This window comes from Camelina sativa, chromosome 18, assembly GCF_000633955.1.
Source record: "Camelina sativa cultivar DH55 chromosome 18, Cs, whole genome shotgun sequence".
Classification (NCBI taxonomy): Eukaryota; Viridiplantae; Streptophyta; class Magnoliopsida; order Brassicales; family Brassicaceae; genus Camelina; species Camelina sativa.
In genome coordinates, this window is record NC_025702.1 from 6,948,759 (window position 1) to 6,967,387 (window position 18,629).

The following is an 18,629-nucleotide window of genomic DNA, read 5'->3' on the forward strand; positions in this document are numbered from 1 at the left end:
TGCGGAGTCAAGAACATCAGGTCTGTTGGTTGCAGCCAACACAATGACACCGGAATTACCAGAAAATCCATCCATCTCAGTCAAAAGCTGATTAATCGTCTGTTCTCTCTCATCATTTCCACCTCCCATCCCAGCTCCTCGTTGCCTACCAACAGCATCAATCTCATCAATAAACACAATGCAGGGAGCTTTCGATTTCGCCTTCTCAAACAAATCCCTAACTCTAGACGCACCCACACCAACAAAAAGCTCAACAAACTCCGAAGCAGCACACGAAAAGAAGGGCACTCCTGCTTCTCCAGCTACAGCTCTAGCCAAAAGCGTCTTCCCCGTACCCGGTGGACCAACCAACAAACAACCTTTAGGGATCTTAGCACCTAAAGCTGTGTACTTATCAGGATTCTTCAAGAAGTCAACCACTTCTTGCAACTCAAGCTTAGCTTGATCAGCTCCAGCAACATCTCCAAATGTTACCCCAGTCTCTGGCACTTCCTGAAACTTGGACTTGGATCTTCCGAAATCCATAGGACCTCCTAAACCTCCAGGACCACCAGCACCTCCCTGACCTCCCCTGAAGAGATAAAACAATCCTCCAAAAGCCAACAAAGGAAAAAGCAAATTCCCAATGAAATCAAACAATCCATTTCCAGATTCTCCTTCTGAAACCGATATGTCGACACCATTCATTGCCAAGATATCAATCAAATCCGGATCATTAGGAACAATGACAGAAGCACGTCTGTTATCAACAGCTGTAAGCTGAAGAACAGAACCATCTTTGCTAAACTTCACTCTCTCAACTTTACCTTTCTTCACCGCGTTTAGAAACTCACTGTATCGCCACTGTGTTCCATCAGGAAGATCCGATGATTGAGCTTGTTGTGGGTTCGGTGCTGTCATCAAAACGTTCTGACCAAACGAGAGATTCGGGTTTGTCGCCTGAGGTTCAACAGTAATGGTCGGTGCTGGTGCTGGTGCTGGTGGCTGAACCGGCTCGTTAACTGCTAAAGCTTGTGGAGAGGAAGACGATAACAACAGAGCCGCTAACGCAGCTTGTGATGGCAACGATTTCATCAGCTTTTCCGATTGAGAAATTTGGTATCTTCTACGAGAGATGACTGAGAAAGGAACAGACTTTGTGGTGGTTTTAGGGGTTGGAGCTGAGATTATGATTCGGGAACCGAGGAAATTTGAAGAAAGAAGTAATGGGTTTGAAGATGTGGTCGCCATTGAAGCTCTCTGAAAGAAACTTGGATGATTTTAGAGAATAAAAATTCGATCTTTTTGAAACTCAGTTACGAAGAAAAAGTAAGGCCTTTGAATTGAAGGAAGATGTTTTGTTTCTTCTCTTCAATTTGGGATTTTTTTATTTGGAGAGGAGAATCAAAGAGAATTCATATAAAGCTTCGAGTGATGATGATTGCTTGAGGTTCGTCTACGTGTGCTATCACATATCCAGTCGTGATACTAGCGGATACACAAGAGTCCCAAAATTCAAAGAGAACTCCTTATTGGGCTCAATGAAAGCCTAATATATTTGTAACCGGGCTTAAACTGTATTGTAGACATTGAAACTAGACAGCTGACGAATGGAAATATGATTAATGAACATGGAAAGGGAGGACGAAAAAGAAAAGAAAAACAAAAAGGGACAATATTGTTGGAACAATTCTTGGGTAGGTAAACGTTTGATCACTTCTTTTTATTTTAACCAATAAAAATGTAACATGTCATAATACATTTAAGAATCTATTCATTCATCTCTTTATAAAATAAGGAAACAAAATTTGTATACATTATTATAAAATTAAAAACTTAAACCGCTTATTTATAAATATAAACCGATATATAATTTCACTCTAATTATAAAATCTAAACCTTAACCATCTCATTTGTAAATCCAAACCGACATATAATTTCATTCTAATTGTAAAATCTAAACCTTAACCATTTCATTTGTAAACCCAAACCGACATATAATTTTGTTCTAATTGTAAAATCTAAACCCTAACCATCTCATCTGTAAATCCAAACCGGCATATAATTTCGTTTTAATTGTAAAATTTAAACCCTAACCACTTCATTTGTAAACCCAAACCGACATATAATTTTGTTCTAATTGTAACATCTAAACCTTAACCATCTCATTTGTAAATCCAAACCGACATATTATTTCGTTTTAATTGTAAAATCAAAACCCTAACCACTTCATTTGTAAATCCAAACCGACATATAATTTTATTTGAATTGTAAAATCTAAACCCTAATCACCTTATTTGTAAACCCAAACTGATACATCATTTCATTCTAATTGTAAAATCTAAACCAAACCAATATGTAACTTTCCTTAAAAAAAATTATACAGAATTTGTTTCCTTAATCTGTTTTGCTTTTTAATTTAATTTTGATTTTTTTTTTGAAATAAAATAATCTATAGAAGATTTTGATTGGTTGAAAAGTAAGAAGTGAACAAAAAGGTTCACCCTAGGAGTGAACCTAAGTATTTTTCATATTGTTGTGAAGGAATTGATAGGGGTGTCAATAGGGCTGACCCGACACGACCCGAAACCCGTAATGCCTGCATATATTTAAGCCCGGTCCGGGCTGGCTGAATTATTTCCGAGCCTATATTTCAAATCCCGAGTTTGGCCCTAACATGGCTACAGAGCTTATCTTACAGATCAATAATTCAAACTTGTAATTTTTAAAAAGCCGTGTTTAAAGTTGTACTGTAAAACAAATCAATCAAAATTTTAATAACTCATCTATATTCGCCACAACCAACTTAATTTAAAAGAAAAAGTTTAAAACTAAATAAAATTTTATACTTTAACCAAATAAAACAATATATAATTCATAGAAAATATCATAGATAAATATTTTAAAAGTATTATGCAAGGTTATTAAGTAAATATGAAAACTAGGATTAGAGTTTTAAACTTTATTTACATTAAATCATTAATCAAATATAGCAATCAAATAAAAATGTTAATAAAAAGTACAAATATATGGATCAAGTCCCGCTTTCTACGAATATAGGGATTATGCTAATGGGCCGGCCTGTTGTGGTCCAATGATTGACAAAAAAGTATAAATATATTTATTAATGGGCTTTTCGGGCTGGTCCGAACCCGGTCGGGCTAAGTCCAAAAAACCCTATAGCCCAAACGAGCTGAGCCCGAAAGGCCCAATTTTTTCTGGACATATATATTTAAACCCGAACCCGATATTTTTTAGAGCCGGACCGGACTAGTCCGCGGGTTTTGGCCCTAATTGACATGCTTAGGAATTGATAAGAAATGTTTTAGTTGTGAGTGTGTGGATAATGATAAAGGTAAAACATTTGGATTGGTGCGCTACACAATCTCAAATCGCTTTGATTCATTGCTTACTACAAAATGTTTCATTATATTCATACTCTTATGATTTAGTTTTAGACTTTTAGTTGAGTAACTAAACGAATCATGTAAATCATAATTCACACGCTATATTTAATTATAACTTTTTCAAATTGTGTACAAATTAGTAGCAATGGCGGATCCAAAAACTATTTTTATCTGGTACAAATATTTATTTAATAATTAAAAAAAATCGTAAAAAAAAAACAGTTATAGTTTTTAAGTATATTGTGTGTACGCTCACGCATAGACTGAAATCTTTTTATTATTCTTTCATTAGTGACAGAATCAAATAACTCTTTTTCAATATAACATACAAGACAATTTGATGTGATCCCAGGTTGGAAAAATGATAAAACGGACGGACATAAGGACGGATTGCTTCGGATCACGAACTGCTGAAACGCGGAAAATAAGGACTCTGTCGCGGTTTGGTTTGGCGGATAAAGGTTCAAGCTAACAATAGATAACCCTCTCGGTTATCTACCTCGTTGGCTTGAGATGGAAGAGATGGGTTGCTAGCTTAACGAAAGACGATCTTTTTAGTGATCTGCTTTGGTGGCTAACGATGGAATGATGTAGCGACATACAAGATATGGAATGACTCGTGATACAGCTGATAGAAGAAGCAAATCCTGGATTCGAAGTCTTCTAAAATTTTCAAATTTCTAGTTAATCACTATCAGAGAAACAAAGAGTGAGATAAGATGAAGGAAAACTTTTGTTTATTCAAACAAGTCTCAATTACATGTGAGGATTCTATGCTTTTATATAGGCTAGCTTACATAAAGGGAGACACAAAACCCTAACGTGTGGTCAAAGCTAAGGCACACACATGGCTTTTAGATAAAGCAAAGCTAATGGTCAGTAGAAAGCTCAAAAGAAAGGACAAAAAAAGGATAGGATGGCCACGTTACTGGGAAGGACGTGGTGATGCATTAGAGCTTGTTGCCTCATTAACACGCTTTCGGTAAACCCTCATTAAAACATCTACTTCATTGATAAATTTTCGGTTAGTCCCAATATAAGTAACATTAGCTGCGTTGAGAACATACACTCAAATGTGTAAAAGTACTTGAGAAAACTATATGCTTGACGTCTTTTTGAGTCATCAAATTATTCGTTTTGGATATATTCAAGTACATCAACGATAGAAGGAAAAAAATCAACCATGCTTAATAATGTTCGGTAATGAAAATCCCAACGAGTATTACCAAGTCTTTGAAGAGAAAGCTCAAGATTAATCAAATCTTTGGTTTGCAAGAGTCTCCAACAACATTCAACAACGTAGATATCATATCAAAAAAATCACCCATATCAAAGTGCTTCTTAGCAAATGCCACTACCACCAACTGAAGTTGATGGGCAAGCAAAAAAATGAATACAATAAGGTGAACCATTTTCTTTGACAATTATTGATCTCAACTAGGCCTACAACTTTGTTTTCTTCAGGTATTTCGGTTTCCATTATTTCAGAAATTGAAAGCTTTTCTCAATCGAACCGACTAAGATTTTGGTTCAATTTGGTTTAGTTCGGTTCAAAGACGGTTATTTTGGTTTTTGCCATTCAGTTATTTTGATTCAGTAGCCCACTTTTTGACTGTTGGGTTTGCAGAAAAATACCCATTTACGCACAAAAAAGAGAAAAAAAACTAAGATTTGTAGAAGGAGAACCCCAAGAGTGGAGCCGTGTAGGTACCGACGGCGAGATCTCAAAGCCAAAGCTTGCAGTATAGAAATAAAAGATGAAGGAGGAATAGAAGAAGAAAAAGAAGATGAAGATGAATCATGAAGAAGAATACTAAACACATAAGAAGAGAAGATGAAGATAATGATAATATATGGAAGAAGAAGATCGTAACCTTGAAAGATGATTGTGATTATGATGAATCAAAGATGATAAAGATGGTGAACTGAAGAAAAAAAAAAGAAGAAATGAAGAAAAATCAAAGAGTAACTGATGAAAGAGGCAACGATGGCTAATTAGGAAAATTAGATTAGGCTTTTTTTTCGGTTAACCATTCGATTCAAGCAAACCGAACCGAAAATCTCGGTTAACAGAGTTTAGATTAAAATCTATCCGATCGGTCTACTTAATTAATAGACACTGAACCGATTTTTCCAAATCTCGGTTTGGATCGGTTTGATTTGGACAAATTGGTCTGGTACAGATTCCAAGGCCTAATCTCAACTTATTAAACTCACCTTTCATATTACTTGCTTCATAATAACATCACCTTTTTCAAACACAACCCATATTTTGCAAACAAAGAGTCAATGGCAGACTTCAAAGGTAAAGAAGACATTTCTTTTACATGGATGACTCAAATGAATATTTCTTTGACGGGTCCACTCTTATCAACAAATCAATAAAAAACAAGAGCCATTTGTTCTTTCTCATACACATCAACAGACTCGTCAACCAACAAACCAAACACACCATGATCAATTTCCTCTATGATGGATAACACTACTTCCGTAGCAAAAGAATTTACAATATCTTTCAGAATCATCAGAGAAATCATTTGGTTATTTTTTAGAGGATTCTCCAAAATAACCTTACTTATAGCATCACATTGTTCTCATGTGTACTTCACGAGTTATAAAATAATTTCTCCTATTAGTAGACTCTTTCGACTCATCATGACCCCTTAAGATAATCCTTGTCGCAACAATTACCTAGAAGCATCAATCAAAGCATTCAACCGACTGTGATACTCTTTTTTCAATGTATTACTCTGTTTATTCAAAGCATGCACAATAGACTGGCTTTGATTCCTCAGATCATCACACTTTTTAACAGAAATATTTTTTTTTTCAACCAAACATTAATAAATTAAAAGAGAACTCCGAGTTTGGTTTCCCAAACCGGAGGAAAAGAGTTTACAAAAGAAATGTCAGAAACTAAAGTTCTAGAAGAACGGGCTAAACAATCTGCCCTTACATTAGACTCACGTGGGATCCTGTCCAGGGTGAAGGAAGGGAAAGATGATCTGATCATAGAAAAGTCCTCCAGTAGGATCGAGAAAGCGGGCCAATCATCGGGCTTCTGCACCATCGCGAGTAACTCTGCACAATCCGTCTCAAAAGCTTGACAATCCACTCCTTCCGCCAATATAGACTCCATAGCCCAGATCAGGGCTTGAAGCTCTGCATGTAAGGGAGTACGGCCGCATCGCTGACTCCGGGCTCCCAGGAGAAGCGTCAAATCATCACCACTACAAAACTACCAGTCCAAACCCTGGAGAACATCCGAACTTTTCCATGAACCATCAATTTGGCAACGAGGGGAAGACTCCCTAATAACCAAAGAATCCGGAGGATTTGAATAATTCCCGGTAAAAGATTTGGCATCCTCCCATAATAATTTTTCATTAGTCGCCTGATTTAAAATATCTATCGGCTCTGCCTCCATTCCCTGAAAAATATTTTTATTCCTATCTTTCCAGATTGACCAAAGTATCCAGGGAAGACGAAGAGTGATATGAGAAATCCCCGAATGCGATGCCGCGCTAATGTATAAAATCCAGATTCGCATAGATGGAAGCATATGGAAAGCCATCTGCATCTAGCGATAAAGGAGACCACTCCCAAATACTCCGCGAACGCGGACACTCAAAAAGAGTGTGGTTGATGGTCTCTGATTCCAGATCACACCGTTTACACAGGGGTATCACATCAGACACCTTGATGCGCAAGCCGTTCCAGTACATGGAGAGTACCAGAAGCGATCTGCCAGAAAAAATGTTGAACCTTGGAGGGAACCTCAAGTTTCCACGCTTGTGCTCGGAGAGCCATATATATAGGTCCGTATTCAACTTCCATAATTAATTTTCGTGCTAACCGATAACAGCAATATTATGAATACTATTTGGCGTTTTACCACCGTGTTCACCCAAATTCTGAGGTTTATGCCAAGTAGAAAATCTTTTTGTCACAATCGCATCATTTCCACCTTACTTGGGTATATCGGTTTTGAACAAGTAACAACATAAACAAAATGATTTATCTGCCGATATACTATACTCTAATCAATTACCATGCTTTTCAAACCAAACTGGATTAAAACACCTCATTGCGCTTCCAGTTTTTGTTTGTGGAAAAATATGACCTCCAGGTTGACATAGATCTCTTTTTAACTATTTGTGTTTCTAATATTCTTTTTCTTTTAGCAGGATCTCATGGTAAGTCATCCAAATAAATGTCAAAATCTGAAACTGATTTTCTTTTGAGAAATCGCTCCATGCTCATGACCTTAAAAAATATGTACTAATTATGACAACATCTATAAACATAATAACATAAACCAAAGTAACAAACATATATATATATATATATATATATATATAAATATATACTTCACCAGTTGGAAACGAGCATATTCTTCACCAAGTTTTGAATAGAAATTAGAAACCTTAAATTAATGCAATTATTAGCTTAAAAAATTAATCAACTAAACTAAGAAACAACTAAAAGAAATAAAAATTACAAGAAATTTTCATAAGGTTACCAATTTGTTTGTCAAATTAATTTCTTAAACATATGAGTTTTGTTAATAAAGGAATTCAATACAATTTTTATAGTTTAGAAATTTATGGAGAAAAAATACGATTTAATTAGATTTACAAAAAAAATTGCCTATTATTAACCTCGACCAAAAGAAAAAGAAAAAACTAAGTGGATTTAAAATTGTTATGTTTATTGGGTTTTATAACTTAGTAAATTAAAATTTATTTGGGGTGGATAAATAGATACGTGAGGTGCAACTTTACATTTGAATGTGGTGTATACTATAAAAATCATATAATCTACATATATTTTTCAAAATCCATGTGATGCACTTGCACCATCCCTACTTTTGTAATATCCGCGAACCAATTTTTGATGTTCCAGGATGAGTGTCGATCGACATCAAATACGGTGTCGATCGACACCCCTATTTTCGGTTCGGTCGGTTTAGATTTAAATTGTCAAATTGAATCAGTTGGGTTTGGAAAACTCAAAACCGAAGTATTTCAGCTGGAAGTCGAGGTTGAGGGTTCTGTGGCCGCTCATTCGTCGTTTCAGAGAGAAAAAAAAAAGAGAGAAAAGTGTTTGTAAGAGTTTTTGGAGATTTTGGAGATTTTGGAGAGTTGTTGGCCTTTGTTTGATAGATATGTTCTTGTGGAGTGGGAATATGGGGAAAGGAATGTGTTGGAAGCTTGTTGTGGTGTTGGTTTGTCGGTTTTTGGTCAGAAAATTTCTGCTAAAGAGGTGAGTGCATGACCATGGCTGATCTAAACCTGAGAATTCTCTGTTTCTATGTTCTATGTGTGTTTTTGGTTGATAATTGCTTGTTTGTGATTGATTTGTGGCTTCTATGGCCTTTTGTGACTTCTGAGTGAGCCTTGGCCGCAATGGAGGCAGTGGAAGGCAAAGAACAGACCCTCAGCTTCAAAGAAAACATGTCTGCGGAGTCGGTGTCAATCGACACCAGGTGGGTGTCGGTCAACACTTCTAGAGTTTTCGGGTCGAGGAGGGGTGTTAGTCGACACCAACTCTTCAGCAGACGGCTGATACTTGTTTTTTCTGGTTTGATTGTGTGTTGTTTGTTGATTGTTGAATATTGGATTCTCAGTTGCTTGTATGTATAATCCAATAGATGGGAGGATTGTCTCACTGAGTATTTGTGATAGTACTCATGCGTCTCAATTGTTATTTGTGATGCAGGTAAAAGCAAAGTGTGATTGTGGAATCAAATCAATGAAGAGGAGGATGTTCTAGTGGCTCGTTGATGTGTTGTTTGGCTTCTGTTAGGTTTCTAGAGTTGAGTCGTTAGAATGTTGCTAGGTTGTTCGTTCAATGTTTAATGACTTGTTGGATGTTTACTATTGGTTTATTGGATTGATTTATTGTTTATTTGCTATTGGGTTTATTAGTTGGTTAAATGCTGGTTAAATGTTCTGCGGTTTTTTGTGATGATTGATGTTTAGGAAGTTAGTGAGTATGAGATCACTAGTTAATTAGGATATTTAAAAAAAAATGGGTCGGATCGTTCCAACTTTCGAGCTACAATAAAAGTAGAGGAACATCTAATAGAGAGAAATTGATATTCTGGTGAAAGACCAAGGAAAAACCTCGCTATATGTTATTGGTGCTTCACTTTTCATTTGATATATATTTTACCTAAAAAAATGCATTTAAAATTTTTCATTCAACATTGATATAATCAATCAATACAATAAAACTTCTTTTGTTATTCAAGTAGGAAGTGACACATTGCTAAAATTATTAGGTTATCAAATTAAAACAATTAATACATATGAACTTTTTTTTTTCTTAGGTTAACACATAATTGTCTTCTCTTCAATGCTAGATTATCAATTATAATATTTCCAAGCCCAAAAAAAAAACCATGATATCTTCTTCTTCTTTTTCCCATATGTTCTAAAATCGATGACCAAGATTGGATTTTTTATCTTTTTGACAAAAAAAAAAAAAAAGATTGGATTTTTTATCCCTTACATTGGCTTCTAGATTCTTGAACAACTGCCACTAGCACCGGATCTTCTATTTCGTCTTTCAAATCTTCTCCACTTCTCCGATTCTCTACCTCCAAGTCTTCTTATAAATCAATCGGGGTAATTCATATGTTTTGTGTCAATATCATGTATATGCTTCCATTTCGTCATTTTTATAAACTTTCTTGACAAAGAAACGAGACAAAATTGTCTTCTCTGTTACATCATCTTCTCCAATTTGAGATGAATCATAAACTTCTTTTGTTGTATTGATGTGTCATTCGAATCAAGGGGTTTGTATTAATTTGTGTATTGATCAATGTTTTGTATTCATAAACTTGTGCATAAAGATCGATTGTCTGATGATCTCTGTAATTTTAAAATACAATTTTGTTGATTTAAAAACCTAAACACCATTTTACGCTCAGGTTTTGAAATATTTCTACCCGTATATATATAAATACACACATTTTTTGTGAATGCTATAGCATAATCTAATATATATGGAATATTACAACACTCTTCAGTCTTCATCTTTTTGGTCCTTCTTTTTTCACAAGTAGTTTGTTTTCTAGAGATTCATTATGCAGATGATTTTGTTATTATAGTGATTTCAAAGAATATATGATTTAATTATTACAAATTATATTTCTACTAAATAAATAAAAAAATCTACAAAAATTCGTGTAACATTCTTTTTAAACATATATTAATTGAATGTATGAAATAATATATGTATATAGTATTTTTTTCCTCCGGTACTCCCCAGTTCATTTTTTTTGTTATATTCGTGTAAAATTCGTGTAAGAATATATGATTTCGTTTTTATTTTGTTTGCTCTTTGGCATTTGGTTGTTTGATTTCAAAGTTTCACAGGAATCATATATATGACATGGATGTGAAATACTGAAAGATAAAATAAACCAATTCACTTAGCCCATCCACAAGACACACCTGATGCTTTTCCCTTCAACGAGTAGCTGGAATGCGTCGTTGATGTCCTCGAATTTCATCTCATGTGTCACAAACTTATCCAATTCAAGCTCATTGCTCAAATAGCGTTTCAGAAGAAGCGGAATGTGTGTTTTAGCCTTCAAACCTCCAAACAACGAACCCATCAAAATCTTCCCTTGGTGAAGAACATCAGACGAGTTTAAACATATCTGTGAACCCGGCTTGTCCACACCTAAAGTTATTGTCTTTCCCCATCCCTAAATGTTGATTGTACCATGCAAGAAGTTAAATCCTCTAACCTTCTTTGAATTATTTGATGTATTTCTAAATCTAGTTCTACGTTGGTTTTAGGTAGAGATCAATGCCATAATACCTTTCTACAGCAAGCATAAGCTTCTTCAACCAAAGAACTACTTCCAACACACTCAAAGCAATAGTCGGCTCCCCCACCAGTCATCTCATTGATCACCTAAACACAAAAATATTTAAGTTATATGTTTTATCAACTTATGTCCATTGATGATTGATCTAATATACTATGTGCCATTACCTCGTTAACACGCTTGTTTTCACATGTCAAAGAGTTTACAAACTCGGTAACTCCAAATTTTTGCCCTGCAAAAACATAGTTTTCAAAGCTATTACAATATGGTTTATTTTAAAATACATAGAGATGTAAGCAATAGTTGTTCAAAAACAGAAGATAAAAAGGAAAGAAAAAGAATTAAGTAATATATATAACTATTGAGTAAAGAAAATTACTAACCAACTTGGAATTTGGCAGGGTTTATATCCACACCAATGATTCTAGAGGCACCACAAAGTCTTGCACCCTCTGCAACCTGGAAAAATCCACACATTAATCCACTTTAGCAACTCATAATCAAGAAAGACTTATAACTACATGATCATTAAGTCTTAATAGTAATTTTACCGCTAGTCCGATAGAACCAAGTCCAAAAATCACAACTGTTGATCCTTGTTCAACTTTGGCAGTCTCCCAAGCAGCACCAACACCTAAAGAATAATCAATCTAACTCCATCAAATTAAAATCAAAGACTACCATATATTATATATATATATATATATATATATATATATATATATATATAATATTTCCAATATTAGTGATGTACCAGTGGAAACTCCGCAGCTGAGGAGACAAGCACGACTAGGAGGAACCGAAGAATCAATCTTAACAACGTTAGCAACATCAAGAACAGTGTATTCGCTGAAGCTAGAGACGTTCAAGAAATGAAAGAGAGTTTGGCCATTGAGGTCAGTGAATCTGCTCGAATTTTCGTATCTTGGCATCCATGGCGATACTTTGAAGGGAAATTTGCTGCATAAGTTGCTTTTGTGAGATTTGCAGTCAACACATTCACCACAGTCAGGCATGAACGTTGGTAGTACGGTGTCTCCTTCGACCACTTCCTTTACGTTTTCACCAACACTTTCCACTATTCTGCATAATCAAATGTCACTTAGATCAATATTTCTAATTGTTTAAAAAACGCTTTGTAGTGTGTAACTTTGGATTTTTCTTGGGTTTCCTATGCATTTTTCTTGATTTAGAAATCTAGCAAGATATATTGGTTAATGCAAAATTTTCAATAAGAAAATTACATATTAATTTCCTAGTTGTGAATTATAATGTGGATTAGTGGGTGTAGGTGAATTTTTATTTATTTTTAAATACAAATTCACACATTGTTTTGGTGATATTTACTATCTTTTTTTATCCAACCATATCTTACTACAGTTTTTTTCTCTCCTTCCCTCATTTTCTTACGCCCACTATCTTTTGTCTTCTAATTATAGGACCACATAATTTTGAGCATTCTGTATTACTGTTTAGTTTTGATCTAATTATTTTTTTAAGCTAGATTTTGGTTCATCAGTTTTTGGTTTGCCTCGTTGTGATATTCTTAGGTTTTTGGTTTGTCATTCAATATAAAAGATTAATTATAGAATTGGATATTTTATTTCAGAATTTTATGGATTTAGGACTTATTGTCCATATTGAAAGAGGTATTTTTATTCAATAAAAATTACTAAAAGAAGATTTACTCACGTATTATACATTGTAGCTAATATTACCAGAACTATATTACCAGAAATATACAAAACTTTTTTTATTACTATCATATTTTAGGTCTATTTTCTATACCCATCGTACCCTTGTTGCATGTTATAGGAAAAAACGTAATTACAAAGAATATCATTGCCACGTCAGAAAAATCACGTCGCCAGGTCAGAAATCGCTGACGTGTATTAAATAACTCAGCCGTAAAATACTATAGCGGTAATGAGGGCTGAGTTACGGTATGTTGCAGATGATTTATGGAAAATGGCTGAGTTATGAGCGGACGACTGACTTACGAGCATAACTCACCTTATAGTTATGGCTGACTTAATGAAATCTGTCTGAATTACGAGCATCACTCAGCCATAAGTACGACTGAGTTTTTACCCGATGGTTGAGTTGTCAAAAATTTGGCTGAATTAATACTTTGACACGGCTAAATTAACTTTCTCCGGCTGGCTGAGTTGTTAACAAAGGCTTACTTATGAGATGTCGTTACAGCTGAGTTATGATTAAATTCTATAACTCAGCTGTCATGAGCTGACTTATCTGAAAACTCGGTCATTTACGGCTGAATTGTAGCAGAAGATCAGTTACTAGAATATCATTCGGTTACAGCCGACTTATTAAACGTTACGGCTGAGTTAAGCGGCTGAATTTGACGCCGTTTTTTTAATTATTATAATAGTATTCATGTTGCGAATGAATTATAATTTTGTCTGATGGCTGATTTACATGTTCGTTTGGTGGCTGACTTGCCACTTCGGACGCATCATCCATGTCATCATCTTCTAAGGAAATACAAAAAGTTTTTTTTCGGCTCTTGTTCTTCACTTGGTTCAAAAGTGAAGGATCTACATGTTTTTTATCTTGTTCTTCATTTCTTGACTTTCCCCATTCTTATTAATTTTGCTCATTCTTCTTCACTCATGGATCCAGTCCCGGTAATTGGATAAAGAAACAAATATGTATTTAACGCCGACGATAGAGAGTGTAGAGTTGTGCAGATAGATGCGGAAACAATGCACAACAAGCTTGTGAAGTTGGTTTTCGATGACTATGGATTGAACGCGTTGAGCCATCAGTTAAAGCTGAGCTACATGTTCTCGAACAAGGTTTGTGTCGGCTGAGTAATTTATATACAGCCGAGTAGCAATATAACTCAGCCTTCATATGAATCTACGAGATCTTTCGTTTTCTCTTAAGTATTATAACTCAACATCAAGTAATAAAATTCAGCCATTTAGTTTCAGTTTATTTCTTTTTATAAGTCAGCCACGAAGCATTATAACTCAGCCTTCATATGAATCTACGAGACCTTTCGTTTTTCCTTAAGTATTATAACTCAGTCGTGAAGTAATATAAATCAGTCGTTTACTTTCAGTAATATAAATCAGACCTTTTGTTGATGTGTATTTTTGAAATATTTTCGAAACTAAAAATGAAAAATTTAACCCAGAGTGATAATTGTAATTACACCCATGACACTAAATATATGAATAATTTTTAGAAAATATATAATATACCAGCAATATTCATACTTTTCTATAACATCTGAGTAATTTTTTCATTACTAAATTGCTCATTCTCAATAAACGCTCAACTCTCTTTCTTCTTCTCACTTTCTCGCTCTCTCCTTGCCGTGAGTCTGTTTTTTTCTTTTTATGATCTTAAATCTCTTATGAATCTTCTGTTTTCTTTTTTTCGGATTCTTAAATTTCTCCGAGATGGTGTTATGGTGGAGAAATACAAACCAACGATGGTTTTTGAATATGGTTACGAGGAGAGATCTGGTGAATGAGATGATGGCAATAATGAGATTGGTTACCTAATTTGGTGTAAATTTTGATGATAAGACTGGAATTAAATCGATTAATGTTTGTGAATGAAGAAACTTTTGGGTTCTCTAGATAGTATCTCGTTGCTGTTTAGCTTCCTTTATTGAAAGCAAAATAGATTGAGTCCATTGAAATTATATGGTGGTGATGGAGCACAATTATGAGAAGCCATAGTTTTTTTGGTTGGGAACAAAAGAAGAAAACAAAGAAAAAAATAAGGATATTAGTGTCTTTTACCCTAAATAAAAAAGTACCTAAAACTGAAAGTTTGAAAATCTGGATAATAGTATCTAATTTAAAAAATTTAGCCCAATAAAGGCCTCAATGAGTAAATATCCCCATGTAGTTTTTTTTTTTCATTAACTTTTCAAAACATTCATTCTACTCTTTCTCAATAACATTTACATGGACATCTATAGTTAGTGAACAAAAAGATCCCAATAAAATTTCATGAATGCTTACGTTAACTGACCAACGATAATGGATGTCTCTATACATTTAATCTTATGAAAGCTCAAAACGTTAGACCACTAAAAATGGTCCAGCAAAGCTCTTTTCCACTTGAGGTTTGGAATGAATGGAGAAATTAGCACCAAAAAGCGGAAAATTCTTTTTTCATTGTGTAAAAATCTGTTTATTTGTGAGGCTAACGCTAAAGACATTATCTATTTAAGCAAAATATTCAATAGAATAATTAAGAAGAAAAGGTTAAGAGGATGCGAAAAAATGAATAGACGTAGTAGCTATAGACTTACCCTATTGCCTCGTGGCCTAGAATCCTCGGAAAGCAGGCTGGAGGAACCTGCGGAAACATGACAAAAATTTTAAATCTGACTGTTACGTTTAGTATTAACGACCACAAATTACTAAATATGTTTGGTTCAGTCAGTAGTTCAAAAGCCAAAAGACAAAACTAAACATGACTAGCATTAATATTGGACACTCGATTTTTTTTTTCCACCATCTAGAAATCAGATTTTATGTACTGTGATTTTAAAGAGATTTTTTTCCTACGGAAGAAGATGTTGAATCTTGGCCACAAAAGAAAGAACTCTCTACGGGACACTACCCTTTTGGTGTCTTTTGTTTCTTTTACTAAAAATATTGTTATATACATTTTTGCTATATAAAATATTTGAATTCGTGAACTTTGTGTAGGAAAAAAGAACAAGTCATAAGTTAGCATTTGTTAAGTTTTTTTCTTGGTCAACGCGTGAACTAATTGGATCAATCTTTGTGTCACGTTAAGATATAATAATGTTGGATCTATCTAAAATCGTCGGCTATTGAAACCAGTTTTGTAAAGCGTAAATGCTTATACCAAACTTTTTTATATAAATCTCTGAGTGTTCAGTATCAACGACCACAAATATAAAAAAATATCTAAATCCGATCTAACATAGCGTATTGGCAAAAATACAAAAAACCTGCCTGGCAATATTGGACATTGGACTCTGTTTCGTTTCTTTTACCAAGAACATTGGACTATTTGATAAATACATTTTCAACATTTTGAATCCACGTAGAAAATAAATAATAAGTTACGTTTTTGGGTAATCCTTAGACTAGTATTGAGTCAATATTTGTGTCTTTGATAAAGAAATTAATAATGTTGGATCTATGTAATAAATATCATATACGAGAAGAAATATATAGATTTTTTATTTTTTTTTTCTTTCGAGAAGAAAAATATAGATTTTTACGTAAAATATTGAAACGTAAAAATATAGATTTTTATGTTTAATTTCTAAAATGCCTAAAGCGATGAAGAGAAGAAGAAGAGTACAATACTTGGAGTTTCCAGAAAGTGACGTCACTGTGACATAACGTGGTGCAGATGATTCGGATCCGAACTTCGTAAGCCTGCGGCGGCGCAACCATTATCTCTTCCATCACCAACGGCTCTCCGGCCTTCCTACAAACCGCAGCTGCCATTAGAATACATGAAGTCAACGTCGTTAGTACCATCCACCGGTCAACGAATAAAAACATATTTTGAGAAACTTTCATCTTCACTAACCTTTGCATCGGATCGGTTTTGGTGAAGACTTGTTGTCGCCGGAGGAGCTTCCGTTTTCCATCTCAAGTTCTTGTTTTTTTTTTTTCTTTTTTGGTGTGTGTGTTTTGATTATGAGAGTCACAGGTTTGTTCTTCTCTCTGTATTAGTGTATTACTCTCACTATATAATATGTCTAATTAAGATTACTACTGTGGTATTTTTGTCGTTTTTACTATTATAAACTATATATCTGTATTTGTGTAATTGTACATTCTTTTTTTTGGTAAACAAGGGGAGACAAGATCTCCCACTTTTATTCAAAACATAAAAAACTATAACCGAATACGACGTGGGACAGAATGCCCATTAACATCCTCTAAACAAATAAAATCTAGAGTTTCAGGACACGACTCCAAACTATGAAATCTCTGCGGTAAAGAAAACGCATAGTTCGCCAAACCATCGGCAAGACAGTTAGCCTCCCTATACACATGTGAAAACCGGACTATCGAGTCCTTTGAGATGAAGCCATAGCACAACCGTACTAGGAAGGACAGCGGATGTGAATCACTAATCCCTGTCCGTAAAAAGCCCACCACTATCTCTGAATCTATCTCAACCTCCACACATGGCACCCGTTTCTCCCAAGCTATGTACAGACCATAATACACACCCCATAACTCTGCAAGTGGCGCTGATCATATACCAATATTAAGAACAAAACCACCACACCACTTCCCCGATCCATCCCGTAACACCCCCCGGCCGTTGCAGGTCCCGGGTTCCCACGAGAAGCTCCGTCCGTATTGAGCTTCATCCAACCCAATGACGGAACCTTCCATGATATGGGGGTTTCAATCCGTTCCACTGCCTCTGATCTACCTCCCTGGTTTGAGAACACAACCAGTACTTCCCTAGCTTGATCTTTCACGAACTGCAGTCTATCCCTACACTTCCGATTTTCCCCAAAAACAGTCCCACAACGCCACTTCCATCCCCACCAAGCTGACAAAGCAAACAGTGTTGGCCATGCAATGTTACCCACAACCTCCTGACTTCCCAAATTCACAAACAGCCATTCTAGTATCGATAGAGAAAAGAAAGCAGCTCTATATCTTGGTGGAACCAACCTTTGCCATATTCCCGACATCGCCGAACAGTCACGTAATATATGGAGGATAGTCTCTTCCCCCCCTTTACACACCAAACAAAGGCTCGTGTCCGATATATGCCTCCTATACCTCTCTGCATTTGACATAATTGCTTGATTTCCTACCATCCATAGAAAGGTCCGAACTCTTTCTGGTGTGATTACCTTCCATATGCGGTAAAAAAAGCTCCACACCTCTGAGTAGGAGAAACATTCTGAGTTAAGAGAGCATAGGCCGACTTCACAGAGAATCTCCCATCACAACCACGCCAAGATATCCTATCCCTAGCCCCCGTCACAGAATCCACTACAAATGACGCAAGATGCAGTCTGATATAATCAGGGATATACGGCAGGATTCGGGTTAGGTCCCAACCCGCAGACTCCCTCCACAACTCCTTAGCAGTCACAGTCTGATAGCCAACCGGTAACGTATCTGACACCAGCTCTTCTAGTGTTGAATGTAGCAGCCATCTGTCGCGCCAGAATCGGATCGTCTTACCATCACCAATAACCCAACTCAAACCCAAAGGTATCACCTCCCTCAGTCCCACACATATACTCCTCCAAGTAGAGGACCAATTACTTTTAACAACAAGCCACCTAAGGTCTTGAATCCCACCGACTCTATACTTACAGCGTAACACTCTAGCCCACAGGCTATTCGCATCTTGCATAAGTCTCCATCCAACCTTAGCCAACA

The 18,629-nt window shown here is 35.4% G+C and overlaps 2 protein-coding genes across 3 annotated transcripts in view; both read right to left on the reverse strand.

Annotated features, from left to right (window-relative positions):
• Positions 1-1,434, reverse strand: part of LOC104760743 (ATP-dependent zinc metalloprotease FTSH 5, chloroplastic-like) — a 3,913-nt gene extending 2,479 nt beyond the window's left edge. The window contains exon 1 of one of the 2 annotated variants that reach the window (XM_019240375.1): positions 16-1,434. In XM_019240375.1, coding sequence (XP_019095920.1) covers positions 16-1,230 — 1,215 coding nt within the window. In that variant the 5' untranslated portion in view covers positions 1,231-1,434. The remainder of the gene's footprint in view (positions 1-15) is intronic. The other variant, XM_010483700.2, reaches the window with a different exon arrangement.
• Positions 10,697-16,945, reverse strand: LOC104760745 (alcohol dehydrogenase-like 7). Its single transcript, XM_010483702.2, has 9 exons — positions 16,798-16,945; positions 16,569-16,705; positions 15,533-15,579; positions 11,990-12,318; positions 11,787-11,869; positions 11,619-11,694; positions 11,403-11,467; positions 11,226-11,321; positions 10,697-11,109 (listed from the first exon to the last, which is right to left on the reverse strand). The coding sequence occupies exons 1-9, from the start codon at positions 16,856-16,858 to the stop codon at positions 10,831-10,833; spliced, it is 1,173 nt and encodes a 390-aa protein (XP_010482004.1). The 5' UTR covers positions 16,859-16,945; the 3' UTR covers positions 10,697-10,830.

Bases quoted from the DNA above. Each gene is read 5' to 3' on its own strand.
- LOC104760745 (XM_010483702.2), bottom strand. From the start codon at position 16,858: ATGGAAAACGGAAGCTCCTCCGGCGACAACAAGTCTTCACCAAAACCG. The intron at 15,580-16,568 runs GTATTGTACTCT...ATGTTTCCGCAG, and splicing joins TCACTTTCTGGAAACTCCAA to GTTCCTCCAGCCTGCTTTCC. The intron at 11,695-11,786 runs GTAAAATTACTA...GGATTTTTCCAG, and splicing joins TTGGTTCTATCGGACTAGCG to GTTGCAGAGGGTGCAAGACT.